Source organism: Neofelis nebulosa, chromosome 2, assembly GCF_028018385.1.
Source record: "Neofelis nebulosa isolate mNeoNeb1 chromosome 2, mNeoNeb1.pri, whole genome shotgun sequence".
Lineage (NCBI taxonomy): Eukaryota > Metazoa > Chordata > Mammalia > Carnivora > Felidae > Neofelis > Neofelis nebulosa.
In genome coordinates this window covers 185,770,282-185,792,017 of record NC_080783.1, presented here as the reverse complement: position 1 = coordinate 185,792,017, position 21,736 = coordinate 185,770,282, and the positions used below count along the sequence as shown (strand labels likewise).

The window sequence follows — 21,736 nt, the reverse complement described above, 5'->3', positions numbered from 1 at the left end:
AAGCCCAAAAATAAACCCTCACACCTATGATCTATGTCTCAATTCAGTAAATATCGCAAGACCATTCAATGGAGAAATGGTGTTGGGACCACAGTGCAGGGAAAATGTATTTTCACATGTACAACAATAAAGCTGGGACCTTAACTCACATCACATATAAAAGTTAACTCAAAATGGATCAAAGACCTACATTTAAGAGTAAAAACAATAAACTCTTAGAAGTAGACACTGGAGAAAATATGACATTGGATTTGGCAACAACTTCATGAATATGATAACAAAAGCATAGGCAACAAAAGAAAAAAATTGGACTTAATCAAAATTAAGAACATTTGCACATCAAAGGATGATATTAAAAAAGCAAAACAACAACCTACAAAATGGGGAAAATATCTGATAATCATAGATCTGATAAGGGATTTAAAAAAAAAGCTCCAAGGGGGGTGCCTCGGTGGTTCAGTCGGTTAAGCAGCTGACTCTTGGTTTCGGCTCAGGTCATGATCTCATGGTTCACGAGTTTAAGTCTCACATCCGGCTTTGCACTTAGCGTGGAACCTGCTTGGGATTCTCTCTGTCTCCCTCTCTCTGTGCCCCTCCCCACTCACATTCTCTCTCAAAATAAATAAACATTAAAAAAAAAAGAAATTCCTTTAAAAAAAAAACTCCTAAAACTCAACAATAACAAAAACAGTATTACTTATGACTACTAGGGTGGCTATAAAAAATTAAAGATAAAAAAAAATAGTAACAAGTCTTAGAATGTGGAAAAACTGGAATCTTCATGCATTAATGGTAGGAATGTAAAATAGTTTTGCCAGCGTGGAAAACAGTTTGTCAGTTTCTTAAAAGGTTAAACGTAGTACCATATGATCCAGCAATTCCACTCCTAGGTATATATCCAAAAGAAATGAAAGCAGAGATTTGAACAGTTATTTGTACAGCAGGTTCATAAGCAGGATTATTCACAATGGCTGGAAACTGGAAAATGACCCAATGCCATCAACAGATGAATGGATAAACAAAATGCCATATTTCCCTTCAAATGCAATATCATTCAGCCATAAAAAGTGACATTTTGATATATGCTACAACATGTATTTCCCTTGAAAACATTGTAATTAGTGAAGTAAGCCAAAGAACAATTATTATAAGATTTCATTTATATAAGGTACTTAGAATAGGCAAATATAACAAGAATGAATTATGGGGGGTAACATAGGTAAATATAAAATATATGATAACAATAAGAGATAAAAACAGAATGATATAAAACAGGGTTATTATATTTATATGCTACATGACACGATATGAAGTTAAATAACTATGATTAAGAATGCATGCTGTAATCCTTAGAACAACTTCCTATGGGGGAAAAAAAAAGACAGTCATAGCAAAAAAGCCAGATGAGGAATCAAAATGGAATACTAAAAAATGTTTGACCCAGGGGTGCCTGGGTGACTCAGTCAATTAAGTGTCCAACTTCGTCTCAGGTCATGATCTCACAGTTTGTGGGTTCGAGCCCCGCATCAGGCTCTGTGCTGACAGCTCAGAGCCTGGAGTCTGCTTCAGATTCTGTGTGTGTGTCTCTCTCTCTGCCCCTCCCCTGCTCATGCTCTCTCTCAAAAATAGACATTAAAAAAAAAAAATGTTTGACCCAAAAGACAACTGTGAAAGAGTTGTTGAGAAACAAAAAACAGATAAAGCAAATAGAAAACAAATAGCAAAAAAGTAAACATAAACCCAACCATACCAATAATTGTAAGACATACAAATGGATTACACACTCCAATTAAAAGGCAGAAATTGTCAGGCTGGATTTTTTACAAAGCCATACCCAACTATATATTATTATCTATAAAAGATGCACTTTAACTATAATATAGACACAAACAGATGGAAAATAAAAGGACAGAAAGAGATATATCCTGAAAATAACAAGTATATGAAAGCTGTTGGGGATATATTAGAAAAAGCAGACTTTAAGACCAGGAGGATTACCAGATATAAAGAGGAACATTTCATATTGATAAAGGAAAAAATTTACTATAAATACGTAAGCACTTAATAGAATTTCAATACACATAAAGCAAAAGCTAACAAAACTAAAAAGATAAATAGACAAACCTACAATTGTAAGTAGAGACTTTAAGATTCCTTCTAATTAACTGAAAGTACAGGCAAAAAAGAAAATTCAGTAAAGATATGGAATATCTGAATGACACTATGAATCACCTTGACCAAACTGATACTTGGAGAGGACTACACCAACAACTACAAGGGCACTATCCCAACAACTTTACTAGTCTTTGTCAGTGCACAAGTTTACTAAGATAAGGCAGATTAACTAGGTCGTAAGTCAATAAATTTCAAAACACCATAACCTTAATGAATATGTTCACTGACTACAATGAATTGGAAGATATACTAGAAGTAATATATCTAGAGAAGCCTCAAATATTTAGAAATTGAAGAACATATGGCCAAAGAACAAATCACAAGGGAAATTAGAAAATATTTAAAACTGAATAAGGAAAATAACAGTATAACAAAATTTGTAGGATGTACCTATAGCAATGCTTAGAAGGAAATGTATAGCTTTAAGTGCTTATATTAGAAAATAAAGTTTTGGGGGCACCTGGATGGCTCAGTCAGTTAAGCATCCGACCTCAGCTCAGGTCATGATCTCGCGGTTCACCCACTTCAGGTGAGCGGCAGCCCTGCTTTGGGGGAACTTGAGCCCCACTTCGGGGCTCCGCACTCTCTCTGCCTCTCTGTCCCTCACTCACTCGTGCTCTCTCCCTCTCTCAAAATAAATAAATGAATGAATGAATAAATAACTGTAAAAAAAAAAAAGTTTTAAAGCCAGTGAACAAAATTCACCTCAAGCTAGTAAAAGAAGAGCAAATTAAATTGAAAGCAAAAATAAAAATAAAAAGGAAATAATAAAGAGCAGTAATAATAACACAATAGAAAACAAACACTAGAAAAAACCCACTTACTGTTATGTTCGATAAAGGACTCAGGCAAGTTATTACTGCACTGAGGATTCACTATGAATTTAGTAGAATGGACTAATGCCACCATAACATGGACTAATCAACATAGACTAAAGCTTCTGTAAGTTATTTGACGTTCAAATAACCTGTGTTTCAAAAGAATGTGCATAAGAAACCCAGTTAGATATATTTTCTTAGGCCACCAATGACCCAAATACTGCAATGGATAAACTCCCCTGAAGACTTGCACCTTCATAAAAATTCCTAGCACCTTTTATATATTATATAATAACTTAGGGCAAATTAAGCCAATCCAAATGTAACTAAAAAAAATCAAAAACATTTCTAGGAAAAGAACTAGGAAAAAACAGATCTAGGAAAAGAACTAGATTACTCTTCACAATTTTGTTCTATCACATATATAAGATAAAAGAAATATTATTAAGCTTTATGATCCAGAAACTGTGTGGTTAAGACTAGTAGTGGTCTTGGGCGTCTGCGTAGCTCAGTTGCTTGGGCATCTGATTCTTGATTTCGGCTCAAGTCATGATCTCATGGTTTGGGAGTTCGAGCCCCGAGTCAGGCTCTGCAGTGATAGAGGATTCTCTCTCTACCCCTCCCCAGCTCATGGCATTTTCTCTCTCTCTCTCTCTCAAAATAAATTTTAAAAATAAATAAAATAAACAAACAAACAAACAAAAGACTACCAGTGGTCTCATAATTACATTAGTTCCTTCTTCCTCAGAAAACTCTCAAATGTTAGTCGGGCACACCTGACCAAATAACTAGCTTTCTTCACCTCCACTACAGTGTTGTGACCTGCAGCTGCCTTGCCAGTAGGATGAAAGTAGAAGCAGTGTGTACTTCTTCTAGGAAGTAGCCTTAAAAACAGGAAAGTGCTTTCTGTTTCTATTCTTCCTTCTTGTTTGCTAGAATATTGTTGTGATGACTGATACTGGAGTAAGCCAACTTCTACAGATAGCAAAGCATCAAAACAGAAGAACCCTAACCCCTAATGACTGTGGAGTTGACATAATATCCTTGGCACTGCCTATACATGACAGAAAAATAAATTTCTATCCAAAGCCTTTGCTATTTTGTTATTTTTTATCACCTGCAGTCAAACCTTATCCTAGTTAATACTAACTGAAAAAAAATTATGCCCTTAACCAAAGTGATTTACAAATGAGAGAAGAATTTGTATCACTCCAAAGTCTCAAAAAGGTTGTGTAAGATATTAAAACAGCTAAAGATTGTCAGGTGAATTACAGAAAATCTAATGTAACTATAATATTGCATACTTGCTGGACTAACCAACAAAAATATACTAACCTGTGATGTTCTGGTGTATTCCTCATATAGCCTGTCATACTCCTTACTCTTTTCCTGATACTGAGAGTGGTACTCTTGGAGTTTTTTACCTACTGCATCAATGTTATCTTCTTTTACCAATTGATCCTATACAGTTAAAAAAAAAAAAGAAATAAAGAATGTTAAGAATTCTGACACATGAATTTTTCCACACCTATTTATTTTTAAATTGCATTTCTACTATAAGTTTAAGTCACTGTATTAATATCAAGCATCCAAAAGCACTAAATTCTTTTGTTAACACTATTATCAGCCTTTAGATTATATCAAAATAGTTAATATTTTAAAAATTAAGAAATGAAGTATAAATAGGAAACAAACAGAAGTATTTTTATATAAAGTTAGTAAATACATGCAACCAGCTATTAAGGAATAGTAGCCACAGAATAAGTTCCAAAAATACCTTACATATTAAGTAGGAAATTTAAAATGACTACATTTCTTTTTTTTTTCTTTTTTTAAACTGATAAGCCTGGTAAATTAAAATGAAATGATGTTAAAAATGACTTGTTGAATAACTATCAAGAACTAATCATACCTGTTGGTATCTGGACACTGGGTACATGAGCTTCACATCAAGTTTGGGATTGTACTGAGCAAGAGATTCATGATGATAGTGGTTAATGAGCTCCACCACAGAATTAAATGTCAGAGGATCAGAAAAGCCGTATTTACCATCTCGATGATAGATCTTTATTAACTTATTATTGCCTCCCTTCCTGTGAACAAAACAACAACTGTAGATTTTTTTTTCCAAAAATTCTATCAAAGTACTATTTTCATATACATTTCCATATAATTATGTGTGTAAAAGTACATACAATATCTTATCATTTTAACAACTATTTCTTTTGTCTATAAAATATCTTGGTTACTAAAGGTCAATATACCTGACCAGAAAAATAACTAAAACAAAAGTAAATTATATCTTTTGTTTATTTTCTGAATGAATTTTTAAATTTAAATTCAATTAATATTTTTTCAGGAAGAACAGAGATAATCTCTTTAGGACCTAAAGATATGTGATTGTGTGTCTTTGGAGGGAAGCAGAAGTCATTTCTGTATGAAGGGGGATGATAAACATTTGTCACACAGAAATCACCAACACATTCAAGGTTTTATTGTGAATGCCCAAACATAATTAAGCTCCTTGAATGATTTATAACTGAGTAATTTAATCTAGTACCTTGCATTATTTTGTCTTTTATATTTGCTTATAATTCTTGGAAGTGACTATTTATTTAAACCATCACAATAAGTAAATGATTCAATTGTCATTCAACTGTTTTATAAGGTATAGCTTTTGAAGAATCGTTTATATTAGAATGGGGTAATTTGACTCTTAAATAGTTTAGACCACTTTTGTTTACTGAGTCATATCCAATGTTTCCTTAAAGATAATATATAACCAAAGCTTAAAATGGCAGTGTTTTCCAAGTCCCACACAGTATAATCAAACCACAGCAGGTTGATTCATTCTATCAAGCAAAACACTGCACCATTCCCACTCAACTCTTCTTATAATACTTGCAGACTTAATGGGGGGAAAATATGTCTCTACATCTCTTTCTGCCATGCTATTACACATAATAAAAGAGACACTGGGATTTGTCAATGCCTCATTGACAAATGAAAGGTCAAACACAATAGGTTCAATCTATGGATTGATTTAATAATGCTTATAGAAAGTCAAGATTTAGATGGATGAAGAACTATTCCTACAAAATACGTATCGGAAGGACCACCTAATCTTATGTAGTTACTACAGGTGTGTACACCCACACATATATTCACAATAAATACAACCTGGTCTCTCTAGAGAAAAGTAAAAAAGGCACTCATTCGTTCAAAAATTTTGAATATCTGCTATATGCCAGGAACTGTACAAAGTACAGTGCATATAGTGATGAACAAGCCAGACTTCCAATTTAGGAGCATGAGGAACGTATTTCTATCTTTAAGTTTATAAAGAAGATGAAGAATTTCTCATTAAGATAGAATATAACAACAAACAGCTAGATATATCAAATGGTAATACGTCCTACGGAAAAAAATAAAGCAGAGTAAAGGCAAGAGATAGTTCTGGGGGTGCAGGGATTTCTTTTTTATATATATTGCACAAAGAAAACCGCTCTATTCAGGTGACATTTAAGCAGAGTCCTAAATGAAGTGAGGGAACTAGCACAGCAGGTATATAAGGGTCCAAGCAGAGGGAACAGCAAGTGCAGAGCCCCTGAGGTAGAAGCATGTTTGGCATGTTCAAGGAACAGCAAGGAGGCCAATGACACTGGGGCTGAATGAGCAAAAGGGAGAATACTAGTAGGAGAGAAGTAAGAGATGTAAAAGGAGCTCATATCATGTAACAACCTGTAAGCCATCTTAAGGGTATTGACTTTTACTGAATAAGATGGGAAAACACAAGAGGATTCTGAGCCGAATGATACCATCTCTCATGTATTTTAAAAGGCTCACTCTAGCTGCTGGAGTGAGAAGAAACCATTCAAAATGAGCAGGTGTAGAAGTAGAAAGATCAGTTGGGAGACTGTTAAAATAATCTAGGCAAGAGGGATGGCATCCATCCTGAACAAAGACGATATAGTGAGAAATGGTGGGACTCAGAATATATTTTGAAGAGAGAGCCTACCAGACATGCTGATGGCATAGACATAGATGGGTAGAAGAGAGAGAAACAACATAAAGATGATTTCAAGTTTTTTATCTTAAGCAATTAGAAGAATGGAATTGTTATTTATCAAAATGAAGAAGGCTGTATAAAAAGAGCATGTTTAAAGGGGAAAAATATTTTGCTTTTAGACATGTTAAGATTGAGATGCCTAATGAATGTACAAGAGTAGACAATCCAGCAACCTATTTGAAGAATCTAAAGTTCAGGAGAAAGGTCTGGGCTAGAGTTATAGAATCAAGAGCTGTCAGTCTACAGATGTTATTTGAAATGAGTACAGTCAAATAAGAGAAGAGGTCCAAGGTCTAAGTCCTGGGGTTCACCAATGGTTAGCAGTTAGGAAGATGAGGAAGAACCAGCAAAAGAAACCAAGAGAGAGCAATTAATAAAGTAAAAGGAGAACTAAGAACATGATATATATATATATATAATATATCATGTGATATATATATATCATATATATGTGATATATATCATATGATATATATATAATATATATCATATATATGTGATATATATCATATGATATATATAATATATATCATATATATGTGATATATATCATATGATATATATATAAAATATATATATCATATATATGTGATATATATCATATGATATATATATATATTATATATATATATCATATATATTATTTTGAAAGAGACAGGGTGAGTAGGGGAGGGGCAGAGAGAGCGAGAGAGCGAGAGAGAGAGAGAGAGAGAGAGAGAGAGAGAATCTCAAGCAGACCCCACACTGTCCATAAACAAGATCATGAGCAAGCCAAAACCAAAAGTCAGACCTTAACAGACTGAGCTACTCAGGCGCCCCAGCATGGTACATTTTTTTTTTTTTTAATTTTTTTTTTCAACGTTGTTTATTTATTTTTGGGAGAGAGAGAGACAGAGCATGAACGGGGGAGGGGCAGAGAGAGAGGGAGACACAGAATCGGAAACAGGCTCCAGGCTCCGAGCCATCAGCCCAGAGCCTGACGCGGGGCTCGAACTCACGGACCGCGAGATCGTGACCTGGCTGAAGTCGGACGCTTAACCGACTGCGCCACCCAGGCGCCCCGCATGGTACATTTTTAAGAAAGCATTTCAACCCAGAGAAAATGATCAACCAGGTAAATGATCACAGGTTTTGATAAAGAAGGGATCATTAAGTGATCTGGACAAAATGGTTTCAATGGGATGCTAAGGTGAAAGCCTGACTAGAATGGACTAAAGAGAATGAAATAAGAAGGAAAAGAAATGCCAACAGACAACTGTCTTGAGGAGTACTGCTGTAAACAGGGAGCAGAGAAATAGGGAAGTATTTGGAAAGGGATACGTCAAGGGAATTTTCCTTCTTTATTATTCTTAAATGGGAGATAGTATCACATATTTATATGCTGATGAGAATGGCTCAGTAGAGAGATAAAAACTGATGATCACCAAGAGGACCGACAAGATAATTCCTAATGTATGTCCTTGAGAAGAATAGAGGGATTTGGCCCACAAGTAGTGAGATGGATCTTGGACAAAACTTGAACAGTCATCCACTGGAACAGGAGAAAGGGTATTCACATTCAGATGCAAATATGTTGATAGCTGTGGCAACAGGACCAATGGGGAGTTAGGTATCTTCCGACAACTTCAATGTTACCAGTGAAACAGGAAGCAATTTCCTTAGGTAGAAAGGGGAAAATGAGTTGTTCAAAGAAAAAAAAAAAAAAAAAAGAATATGTGAAATTGTCATCTTGGGGGGCACCTGAGTGGCTCAGTCGGTTAAGAATCGGACTTCGGCTCAGGTCATGATTTCACGGTTCATGAGTTCGAGCCCTGCTTTGGGTGAGCACGAGCCCCACTCTGGGTGAGCTTGAGCTCCACTTTGGGTGAGCTCCGCTTCAGGTATGCCCCATTTTTCTCTCCCTCCCCCTCTCTCACTTTTGCCCTCTCTCTCTCTCAAAAAAAAAAAAAAAAAGAGAGAGAGAGAGAGAAATTGTCATCTAGGAAAGTGAGAGAGCAAACAGATTGCAGAGATGCAGAAATTCAGCTAAGCAGTACTAAACGCCCATGTAAGATTAATAGTCATGAATTTTAAGTGAAGCCAGTGAGCATAGTGTATTTTTCTTCACATTCAGCTACTTAGGTATAGGCAAGGAAAAGATAAAGAGTTGAATTTAACAAGTGTAGGAATACAGTTAGGGAACTACAACGGAGGGGAAAAAAGAGCAAGTTTATTGAGGATATATTCATAAGGCTAATTTTAATAATAGACCATGGACTCTAAGCAGAGAGGGAAGAAAGTGAGGACATGAAGGAACTAAATAATGGTCAATTTTTAATTATATGTCTCTCTCCCTCACTATACCCTTCTTAAACAGAAGAATTATGCTATCCCTTCTTGTATTCTACCACCTGGCCTAATGCCTGGCATATAGCAAATTCCTAAAGATTTAACTATCCAGATTTTCTACAATGAATTCTATTTACAATGGTTTACTAAATTGGAAAACTTCTATTTATTTCCTTATCACCTACCCTTTACAGTCTGATTTCACTCTCATTTGAGAGTCACTAACTTTTATTAAATTCAGACTCTGCCTGCCTCCTCCCTCCACCCCAGGCTTAGATTCTTTGCAATGGCTTAAGATTTCTACTCTCCCTACTTTCTTTCCCTACCCATTTAATATTTTGTCCTCCCATTACTTATATGACATTACAGTTTTTTAAATTTTTATTTACTTATTTTGAGAGAGAAAGAGAGAGTGAGCAGGAGAGGGGCAGACAGAGGAAGAGACAGAATCCCAACCAGGCTCTGTGCTGTCATCATAGTGCCCAATGCAGGACTTGAACTCATGAACTGTGAGATCATGACCTGAGCTGAGATCAAGAATTGGACAGTTAGCCAACTGAGCTACCCAGGTGCCCCATTACACTTTTGCCTCAACCTCTTAGACTGTTCTTCCTCAGCTCCTTCCTGTTGGTAAACACAGTCTCTAAAAATACTTGCCTTCAGCCTCTACCTTTTCTTCCCTATATATATTCTTTCCTTAAAATCCCATTTATTCTATGGAGATGGTACCTGAATCTTTTTCTAGTTCTATGCTCTCCTCTAAGCATTAAACCTACATTTCTAGCTCTACTCTAGATACTTTTTCTGGAAGTTCTGGAGCAGCTAAAAACCAACATCTTTCCCCTGTTCTCTATAAAACAACTGCTTCTGACTTGCCTATTTCTATAAATGGCACATTCATTCTAAGCCCAACAGGCTCAAATGAATCATCTTTAACTACTCCACCCCAACCTCATACCTACTCTATTATTAAATCCCTTGGCTCTTAGCTCCATATTGCCTCTTACTTTGATTCCTCAACTCCTTTCCTAGAGCCACTATCCCAGCTAATAGTGTATTCCATCTTTCCATCATATCATTCCCCTGCTTAAAAAACCATTCTTGGGTTTGGTTTTTTGGTTGCTGTTGTTTTTTTGTTTTTGTTTTTGTTTTTTTCACTTAGAAATAAAATTAGGGGTGCCTGGGTGGCTCAGTTGGTTAAGCATCTGACTGTTGGTTTCAGGTCATGATCTCACGGTTGATGGGCCTGAGCCTTGTGTTGGGCTCTGTGCTGACAGCATGGAGCCTGCTTGGGCTTCTCTCTCTCTCTCTGCTCCTCCCCTACTCCCACAAAGAAGGAAGGAAGGAAGGAAGGAAGGAAGGAAGGAAGGAAGGAAGGAAGGAAGGAAGAAGAAGAAAGAAAGAAAGAAAGAAGAAAGGAAGGAAGGAAGGAAGGAAGGAAGGAAGGAAGGAAGGAAGGAAGAAGAAAGGAAGGAAGGAAGGAAGAAGGAAGAAAGAAAGGAAGGAAGGAAGGGAGGGAGATAGAAAGAAAAGAAAGAAAAAGAAAGAAAGAAAGAGAGAGAGAGAGAGAGAGAGAGAGAGAAAGAAAGAAAGAAAGAAAGGAAGGAAGGAAGGAAGAAAGAGGAAGGAAGGAAGGAAGGAAGGAAGGAAGGAAGGAAGGAAGGAAGGAAGGAAGGAAGGAAGGAAGGAAGGAGAAAGAAAGAAAGGAAGGAAGGAAGGGAGGGAGATAGAAAGAAAAAGAAAGAAAGAAAGAGAGAGAGAGAGAGAGAGAAAGAAAGAAAGAAAGAAAGAAAGAAAGAAAGAAAGAAAGAAAGAAAGGGAAAGAGAGAGAGAGGGAGGGAGAAAATTCCTTACCATGGCTCACAAGGCTCTGTGCATCTGTCTCCTTTCCACTTTCAACTTTATCTTCTACCACTCTATGGTTCACACTGTAAGCCAGTCACAGCAGTCTTTGTATTCACTGGATCCACCAAATCTTTCCAAAATTCAGTGTCTTTGCATTTTCTGTTCCCTCTTCCTAGAACACTTTTCTGGCTGGTTCTCACATATCCTTCAGTTTTCAGAGGTCACATCCTCAGAGAGGCCCTCCTTCTCAAAACTATCTTAAATTCCCTTTCCCTATATTCTCTATCACATAACCCTGTGTATTTCTTATATAGCATTTCATATACTGGAAGTTATTTCTTTTTTATGTGTTTGTCTCCTCTCCCCTACTCCTATCTCTACCTCCAAATATATAGAAGACCATGTATAGATAGGAAATGTTCATCATTTCCTTTTCCTAGAATAGTACCTAGAACATTGTGGGCACTCAATAAATATTAAATGATTAAAGAATAAATTCTATTTTTGATCACCATTACTTCTCAATTGATAATATTCTACGGTTTTTTGTTTTGTTTTTAAGTAAGCTCTATTCCCAATGTAGGGCTTAAACTCACGACCATGAGATCAAGAGTCACATACTCTACCAACTGAGCCAGCCAGGTACCCTGACATTTCATAATATCCTAACTCTTTGCTAGTATCTATCCTCTTTTATTCTTTCTATTCAAATATAGTCTGATCATATAATTGCTAAAAAAAAAAAAAATGCAATGGTTCCCTCTGCCTACCTATGATATTAAATGCAGGGGCACTTGGGTGGCTCAGTCCATTCGCCGAACATCCAACTCTTGATTTCAGCTTAGGTCATGATCCCAGGGTCATGGGATCAAGCCCCATATCAGGCTCTACACTGAGTATGGAGCCTGCTTAATATTCTCTTTCTCTCTCCTTCTGCCCTTCTTCCCGCTCACTCTCTCTCTAAAATAATAAAATAAAATTAAAATGAAATAAATGCAAACTCCAAATTTTAGAATTCAAAGCCCTCTTCAACATGACCCTTTTCCAATCATCCATCCCCTACCACTTGGTTCCTCTTTATGGACTTTATCCTCTGGCCAAATTGGGACTGCATCTTTCAAGAACAGGGCACTCTAGTTTCTCACCAGCTTATCTCTGTTCCTATTGCTACCTAATCCTGCAACCTCCCCTCCCACTTTCTACATGCCCAAATCTATTCCCTTCTTCCAGATACACTGCAATGCAATTTCTTCCATGAAGGACACCTCTGTATATCCTCTCAACAAGATATTTCTTTCCCATTTTTTGAATTTCTCCTATTATTTTAGTTTAATTCAAAGCAATTTTCTTATTCCTATTGCCCTCAACACACTATGGCTTCTTTGAGACAAAAATTTTTAACTCATTATCAGATCCTATGCAGAGTAACTAGCACTGAACTATGGATTTTACTAAACTCCAGTAAGACCATCACTTTTCTGTCTAACAAAATCTGTCAGGGCCCAGTTAAACTATTATTTCCTCTGAGAAAACTTCCCTTTACCTTTCTCTCATTTATTTTTTCCTTTCAGATATTCACTGAGTACCTACTACATGTCAGACATTTTGCTAGATACATGAAAGCTTTAAAATATTCTTGCTGGGGAGCCTGAGTGGCTCAGCCAGTTAAGCGTCTGACTCTTTATTTCAGCTCAGGTTATGATCTTATAGTTCACCAACAGCGTGGGGCCTACTTGGGATTCTCTCTCTCTCTGCTCCTACCCCACTTGGCTCTCTCTTCCTCCTCTCTCTCTCAAAATAAATAAATAAATTAATTAATTAATTAATTAATTTTAAATAAAATATTCTTGCCAATGTCCACTGAACAATGGATAAACAAAATGTAGTATACATATGCCTTAAAAAGGAAGAATATGCTACAATATGGATGAACCTTAAAACTATTATTCTTAAAAATAAGCCAGACACAAAAGGATAAATATTGTAGGATTCTACCTTTTTTTTTTTTTTTTTTTTGGTATGATTCTACTTATATGAAGTACCTAGAATAGTCAAATTAAATTCACAAACAAACTAAAACAATGGTTACCAGGAGTTAGGAGAAGGAGTAAGTGGGGAGAACTCAAATATAACACCACAATGTTATATTATGTGTTATATTAAAAGCATTCAAGTATAGTATATATGTGTCTCTCCTATTCCACCATTACACATTGGGATTATGAACTCTTAAGGGTAAAACCGCATCTTCTTATTCATGTCCACATTCCTGGTCCTACCATAATATCCACCACAAAGATAACCCTCTAAATTTTAAAGCTGCCCCAAAATAAAATGGGCTGTCTCAAAGGAAGATGCTAGCTCCCTCTGACTGAAAGATCACATGGAAGCTCAGTGGCCCTTTCTGAAAAATGTTATGCAGAGAATTATTACATCTGCAGAAACCCCAGCTGAACCAAGTAGTATTAACAATCTTCCAGCTGCAGGTCTCTAAGCATAAGAATTCTCAAGGTGGTTCTAGACTAGACTGTCATTGGGACCCCTTTCCAGCCTTTGTTCTTAAACAGTGCTGCAACTTCAGGTAAGTAATACAACTTCTGCAGGCTCTTTTCCTCATCCCAAGATGCAAAAATTGTTGCCTTTAGTTAGCTGCACTTAGGAATCTACCCATCATAAAACAACTTAGTGTGGGATTAAAACCATTTTTCAGATCAGACATTCATCTGTTAGTATTTATTATCCACTGTCTAATGTCTATCCATGATCACACACTAAAGTCTGGAGATGCAACAATGATTAAACAATGATTATCAGAGAACTTAAATTCTATGGGGTGAGATAGACAAGGTGGAAGAGGAAAAGAAAATATAGGAGCAGATTATAGAGAATTAAATTGAGGCAATATATATCCTTGGATGGCTACTTTGGATTGAGAGTTTAAGAGAGTTTAAGAGTTAACAGGTGGCAACTGTGCAGAGATCTGATCGACAAAAAGGAACCACGGATGCGAAGACCAGAAAGAACAGCTATTGCAAAGGCCCTGAGACAGGAATAAGCTTCACTTATCTGAGGTACAAAAAGGATGGTGGGATTGAATGTAGTGGAAGGGAGAGAAGAGGGCAAGATATGAGGTGTAAAAAGTAGACTGAGACCAGGGTGCCTGGGTGGCTCAGTCGATTAAGCGTCCAACTCTTAGTTTCAGCTCAGGTCATGATCTCACGGTTCGTGAGTTTGAACCCAGCATCAGGCTCTGCTCTGACAGCACAAAACCTGCCTGGGATTCTCTCTCTCCCCCTCTCTCTGCCCCTCCTCTGCTGTCTCTCAAAATAAATAAACTTAGGAAAAAAAAAAGTAGACCAAGACCAGGTCAAATAGAATTTTGTAAGTTAGAATAAAATCCAAATTCTTTTACCTTAAGTGCAGTAGGGAAACTCTTAAAAAAGAATTTTAAGTGGGTGCCTGGGTGGCTCAGTTGGTTAAGCATCCAGCTTCAGCTCAAGTCATGATCTCACAGTTTGTGAGTTTGAGTCCCACATCGGGCTCTGTGCTGACAGCTTAGAGCCTGGAGCCTGCTTTGAATTCTATGTCTCCCTCTGTCTCTGCTTCTCCCCCACTCATGCTCTGTCTCTCTCTCTCTCATTCAAAAATAAATTAAAATATCTTTAAAAATAATAAAAAAAAATTTTAAGCAAAGGAGTAATCAGACTCATACCTTAAAACGATCACTACGGGTTGCTGTGCAGAAAATGGTCAAAAAGGGTGGGGAAGACTAGAAATTATAAGATGCTGAGAGGCCTGTCATGAAATGACTGTAAAAGATCAAGCAAGATGATGGTGGCTTAGTGTTGAGTGGCAGACAAGTGTGACAAGATTATGAATATAGATTTGGAGGTAAAGTTGAGATTACAAATACAGATTTGGGGGTAAAGTTGGCAGGATTGTTTAATGATGGATTCTAATGTGTTAGGGAAAAAGAGAGGAAAAAGAGTTGTGACTTGAGTACTGTAGAGATGGTGGTTCTATTTCTGTTTTTTTTTTTTTAATTTTTTTAACATTTATTCATTTTTGAGAGACAGAGAGAGACAGAGCATGAGTGGAAGTGGGGCAAAGAGAGAGGGAGATACAAAATCCGAAGCAGCCTCCAGGCTTGAGCTATCAGCACAGAGCCCAACACGGGGCTTGAACTCACAGACTGTGAGATCATCACCTGAACTGAACTTGGATGCCTAACTGACTAAGCCACTCAGGTGCCCCAATGGTGGTTCTATTTCTGAAAGAAAAAAAAAAAAAAAAACCAGAGAAACAGAGAAAAGGAAAGACTAAAAGAGAAATCGTTTGAGTAGGAGGAGTCGGGTTAGAAATAAAAAATTCTGGGACACCTGGGTGGCTCTGTCAGTTGAGCATCTGACTTCAGCACAGATCATGATCTCACAGTTCCGTAGGTTTGAGTCCCACATCAGGCTCTGTGCTGACAGCAAGAAGCCTGCTTCGGATTCTCTGTCTCCCTCTCTCTCTGCCCCTTCCCCACTTGTGTTCTCTCTCTCTCTCTCTCAAACATTTAAAAAAATAAAAAATAAAGAAATAAAAAGAAATAAAACATTTTGCTTTGACCATGTTAAAATTAATATGTTCCCTAGCTATCTAAATGGCAAAGTCAAATAGGCAATGGGATATATGCATGTGGAGTTCTGGAGGTCAGAGTTGGAGATGAGGTTTATGAATCACCACCATATAACTGCCTGTTAAAGCCATGGAATAGGACAAACTCACCTTGGGAGAATGAATACAGAGACCCAACTCTGAGCCTTGAACACTTAAAATTTAGATACTGAGCAAAGGAGTGGCTAGTCTAGAGTTAGGAAGAAAATCAGAAGAGTGTGATGTCACCACAGCCAAGACAATAAACTGTTTCTAGGAAAAAGTGCCTAGGACTAATGCTACTAAGAAGTCAGGTGAGGTAAAAAGAGAAGTGGTTGTAGACAACATGATACTCTATAGAAAAAACCCAAAATATTCCACCAAAAAACTGCTAGAACTGATCCATGAATTGAGCAAAGTTGCAGGATATAAAATCAATGCACAGAAATCAGTTGCATTCCTTTACACAAATAATGAAGCAACAGAAAGAGAAATCAATAAATCGATCCCATTTACAATTGCAAAAAAACCCATAAAATACCTAGGAATAAACCTAAACAAAGAAATGAAAAATCTAAACACTGAAAACTATAGAAAGCTTATCAATGAAACTGAAGGCACAAAAAAATGGAAAAATACTCCATGCTCCTGGATTGGAAGAATATTGTTAAAATGTGGACACTACCCAAAGCAATCTATATTCAATGCAATCCCTATCGAAATAACACCAGCATTCTTCACAGAGCTAGAACAAACAATCCTAAAATTTGTATGGAACCAGAAAAGACCCCGAATAGCCAAAGTAATTTTGAAGAAGAAGACCAAAGCAGGAGGCATCACAATCCCAGACTTCAAGCTATACTACAAAGCTGTAACCATCAAGACAGTATGGTACTGGCACAAGAACAGACACTCATATCAGACTACAGAACCCAGAAATGGACCCACAAATGTATGGCCAACTAATCTTTGATAAAGCAGAAAAGAATATCCAATGGAATAAAGACAATCTCTTCAGCAGTGACATGCAGAAAAATGAACCTGGACCACTTTCTTATACCATACATAAAATAAAGCCAAAATGGATGAAAGACCTAAACGTAAGACAGGAAACCATCAAAATCCTAGAGGAGAAAGCAGGCAAAAACCTCTTTGACTTTGGCCACAGCAACTTCTTACTCAAGGGAGGCAAGGGAAACAAAAGCAAAAATGAACTACTGGGACCTCATCAAAATAAATAGCTTCTGCACAGCAAAGGACACAATCAGCAAAACTAAAAGGCAACCAACAGAATGGGAGAAGATTATTTGCAAATGACATAACAGATAAAGGGTTAGTATCCAAAAGCTATAAAGAACTTCTCAAACTCAACACCCAAAAAACAAATAAGCCAGTGAGGAAATGGGCAAAAGACACGAATAGACATGTCTCCAAAGAAGGCATCCAGATGGCTAACAGACACATGAAAAGATGCTCAACATCACTCATCATCAGGGAAATACAAATCAAAACCACAATGAGATGCCACCTCACACTAGTCAGAATGGCTTAAAATTAACAACTCATGCAACAACAGATGTTGGCGAGGATGTGGAGAAAAAGAATCTCTTTTGCACTGCTGGTGGGAATGCAAACTGGTGCAGCCACTCTGGAAAACAGTATGGAAGTTCCTCGAAAAGCTAAAAACAGAAGTACCCTACAACCCAGCAATTGCACTACTAGGTATTTATCCAAGGGATACAGCTGTGCTGTTCGAAGGGGTGCATGCAACCCCAATGTCTATAGCAGAGCTATTGACAATAGCCAAAGTATGGAAAGAGCCCAAATGTCCATCGATGGATGAATGGATAAAGAAGATGTGGTATATATATACAATGGAGTATTACTCAGCAATCAAAAAGAATGAAATCTTGCCATTTGCAACCACATGGATGGAACTAGAGGGTATTATTCTAAGCAAAATTAGTCAGAGAAAGACATATCATATGACTTCACTCATATGAGGAATTTAAGATACAAAACAAATGAACATAAAGGGAGGGAAGCAAAAATAATATAAAAACAAGGAGGGGAACAAAATATAAGAGACTTTTATTTTTTATTTATTTATTTTTTTCAACGTTTTTTATTTTTGGGACAGAGAGAGACAGAGCATGAACGGGGGAGGGGCAGAGAGAGAGGGAGACACAGAATCGGAAACAGGCTCCAGGCTCTGAGCTGTCAGCACAGAGCCCGACACGGGGCTCGAACTCACGGACCGCGAGATCGTGACCTGGCTGAAGTCGGCCGCTTAACCGACTGCGCCACCCAGGCGCCCCTATAAGAGACTTTTAAATACAAAAAACAAACTGAAGGTTGCCGGAGTGGTTGTGGGGTGGGAGGATGGGCTAAATGGGTAAGGGGCATTAAGGAAGACACTTATTGGGATGAGCACTGAGTGTTATACATAGTGGATGAATCACTGGAATCTACTCCTGAAATCATTATTGCACTATATGGTAACAAACTTGGATGTAAATAAATAAATAACGTTAATTAGACACACACACACACACACACACACACACACACACACAGAGAAGAAAGAAGTGGCCATTGGTTTTGTAGTCCCTGTAGACTGGAAGAGACAGAAGCCTGACTGGAGCGGTGGGGGCGGGGGGGGGGTACAGAATCAAATGAATCATTGTAGCACACTGATTATTCCTCAGCACAACTAAAAGTCCCAAGGTATTAACTTCTTATAATATCTTTACCAGAAACTCCAAATTTCTAGCATAAACTACATGATTTTTCCTAAAGATAGTAGGTAGAAAGACAATAAAGAGTCAGATAAATCTGGATCTGTACCCATCCTCTGCCACTTACTAGCTATGTGTCTTCAGGTAAGTTTCTTAACCAGGTTAAGCTTCAGTTGCCTCATCTATAAAATGGAAATATGAATAATACCTATCTCATAAGGTTGTTGTGCACGTAAAATGTTTAGTACAAGGGAGCTATTATCATTACTGTTTTCATTATATTTTTCTTTAGATAGTTCCTTTATAAAAAAATCACAGTACTTTATTGTTAATTGTTAAAATTGAATATAAAAAAATTAAATGTAAAAATATCTAATGCCGTTTTCCTAATCTTTTAAAATATATTTGTAAATATATCTTTGTAAATATAAAAGGTGATACACCCACCACTTAGAAAATTCTAATATGCCCATATGGATGGCATGATATAGGCTGAGAATTGCCTTATCTTCTACATATCCTCATCAGCCTAAACTATGTTGAGTTTTACTCTCTGAAGTCTGCATTGAGAAAAATAATAGGATTATTAGAGGGGTGGATTCCCAACATATCATTAATAACCTCAAACTGTGCCCAGGACTTCTTTTTCACTCACAGGTCTTCTTCCTTCCTTACTTTTAGGGATCTTAGCCTTTTTTTTTTTTTTATTCCTTCATAAAAATAAAAATTGTGGCCATTTTCATATAAGACATTTAAATATTTAATGTACAGAGAAAGAATAGTCAGCCAAACAATTAAAAATTATGTACCTAGGGGCACCTAGGTGCTCCCTGGTGGCTCAAATAGGTTAAGCATCTGACTCTTGGTTTCAGCTCAGGTCATGACTTCACGGTTTGTGAGTTTGAGCCCTGCACTGGGCTCTGCACTGGGATCTTTCTGTCTCCCCCCGTCTCTCCCCTCCCCAGCTCGTGCTCTTTCTCAAACTAAATAAACTTAAAAAAACTATATATCTAAATTAACTTCTTTTTAAATGTGTAAATAAACATTTAAATAAATACAAAAATCTCTCTATACCCAGAAATAAATAATGGTAGTAGAACACTAGTCAAATGCTGAAAAATACTCACCGCAAAGTCAAAGTGTAATCTCCCTGCATTTTTGTTGAGGCATCTCTGACCAAGAACGTACCATCTGGCATATCCCGTAATTTGTCATTTACCTCCTCCCTGAAAAACAGAATTATAGAAAAACAAAAAAAATTTAATCGCTGATTGTTCTCTTCACATTAATCGATTAGTTGATTAGTCAACTGTTTTCTTCACATATTACTACTAAGACTAGTTAGGAGGGGATATGTCTAAGGTCACAGAATTATGGGGGCCCTCAGAGGTCATTTAGTTCCTCCCACTAGATATGATCTTTCTGTTTTGATTTTTGGAATTATGCAACCTAAGGACAGGCTATTTGCTTTTTAAACTCTTCCAGATTTCAAACGTCTGTAGGGGATAGTGTTTCCATTAAGCCTTTAGGGCTTCCTTAGGCAAGTCTGAACTTGTACAGTTTCAGGAGAAACCAGCAGCTGTTTAGAAAGAAGGTTATGTTTAAGCAACAGTGGCAGCTGTGTCTGATCAGAAGGGGAAAATTTCACTAAGTTCACAACCTTTCAATATAATCTTCTCCAATTTGAAATTATACTGATGATAAACTCCTCCCGCAGAGTTGGTTTAGAACTTTAAGAATACTAGAACACTCAGGAAAGGAGGGCATAGAAGACTCTTGAGTTACAGACCCACATGGTCTTAGAATGTAAGTTTAAGGGATGACTGGGTAGCTCAGTCGGTTAAGCAACGGACTCTTGGTTTTGACTCAGGTCATGATCTCACAGTTCAGTTAGTGGGTTCAAGTCCTGTGCTTGATTCTCTCACTGCCCCTTTCCCCCACATGCTTGTGCTCCCCCTCCTCTCAAAATAAAACTTAAAAAAATTTAAAAAAAAGAATATAAATTTAAATGATATTTAAATCTAAAATCATTTTATTATATAATTACAAAATAAAAATTTTCTGATCCATTTTAATATAAAAATATATTAAGTCTCCTCCCAAAAATTAAACATAGAATTACCATATAACTCAGAAATTCCACTTCAGGGCATGCACCCAAAAGAACTAAAAGCAGGGACTTGAATAAACATTTATACACCAATGTTCATGGCAGCATTATTCACAATAGCCAAAAGCTGTAAACAATCCAAATGTTCAAAGCCAAATGTCCAGATGAATGAATACATAAAAATGTGGTGTATATACACATAATGGAATATTATTCAGCCTTAAAAAAGAAGAAAATACTGACACATGCTGTAACACGGATGAACCTTGAAGACATTTTGTTAAGTGAAATAAGCCAGTCACAAAAGGATAAATATGGTAAGATTCCACTTATGTGAGGTACCTAGAGTAGTCAAATTCATAGAAACAGAAAGTAGGATGGTGGTTTCCAGGCGCTGGGGAGAATAGGAGGAAAAGGCAGTTAGTGTTTAACGAGTACAAAGTTATGCTTTGGGAAGATGAAATAGTTCCAGAGATGGATGGTGGTGAGGGTTGAACAATACTGTCAATGTACTTTATGCCACTAAGCTGGACATTTAAAGATGGTTAAAATGGTAACAAAGGGGAAAAAAAAGAAATGAGTGGCACTCTGGGAATTAAAGAAAACAGACAAGAGAAAGAGAAACACAAGCATATTAAAGAATACACCATCAGCCTGGAACCTAATTTGACAGAAATGGATAGGTCTTTTCTAAAACAAAATTCAAGAAAAACAAGAAATTTGAAAATTCAAATTCAATATATATATTTCCCTTCTCTAGGCTCAGATTTTTCCAAAACCACATTTTACCCAAAAAGTAAACCTGTTCTAGAGTCCTGTTTCTCAAAATGAGGTATGTGAAGACTACATCAAAATCACCTGGGGAAACTGTTAAATGCAGATTCCTGGGCCCCACCTCAATTGGTTCTTGTGCATGCAAAGATTATGGAACCACTGACTTAGACACAGAAAGGTAAAGAAAATTAAGTACCTGTAACTATCTTTTATCCTAAAACACATGTAGCTATCCTAAATA

General features: G+C 36.8%; 1 protein-coding gene across 2 annotated transcripts in view; it reads right to left on the bottom strand.

The window, feature by feature from the left end:
* The window catches only part of PIK3R3 (phosphoinositide-3-kinase regulatory subunit 3), a 132,544-nt gene that overhangs the window by 24,074 nt on the left and 86,734 nt on the right, over positions 1–21,736 (bottom strand). For both annotated transcript variants that reach the window (XM_058717562.1, XM_058717563.1), the window contains 3 exons: positions 19,739–19,837; positions 4,906–5,086; positions 4,329–4,454 (listed from right to left, as the gene is read on the bottom strand). In XM_058717562.1, coding sequence (XP_058573545.1) covers positions 4,329–4,454; positions 4,906–5,086; positions 19,739–19,837 — 406 coding nt within the window. The remainder of the gene's footprint in view (positions 1–4,328; positions 4,455–4,905; positions 5,087–19,738; positions 19,838–21,736) is intronic.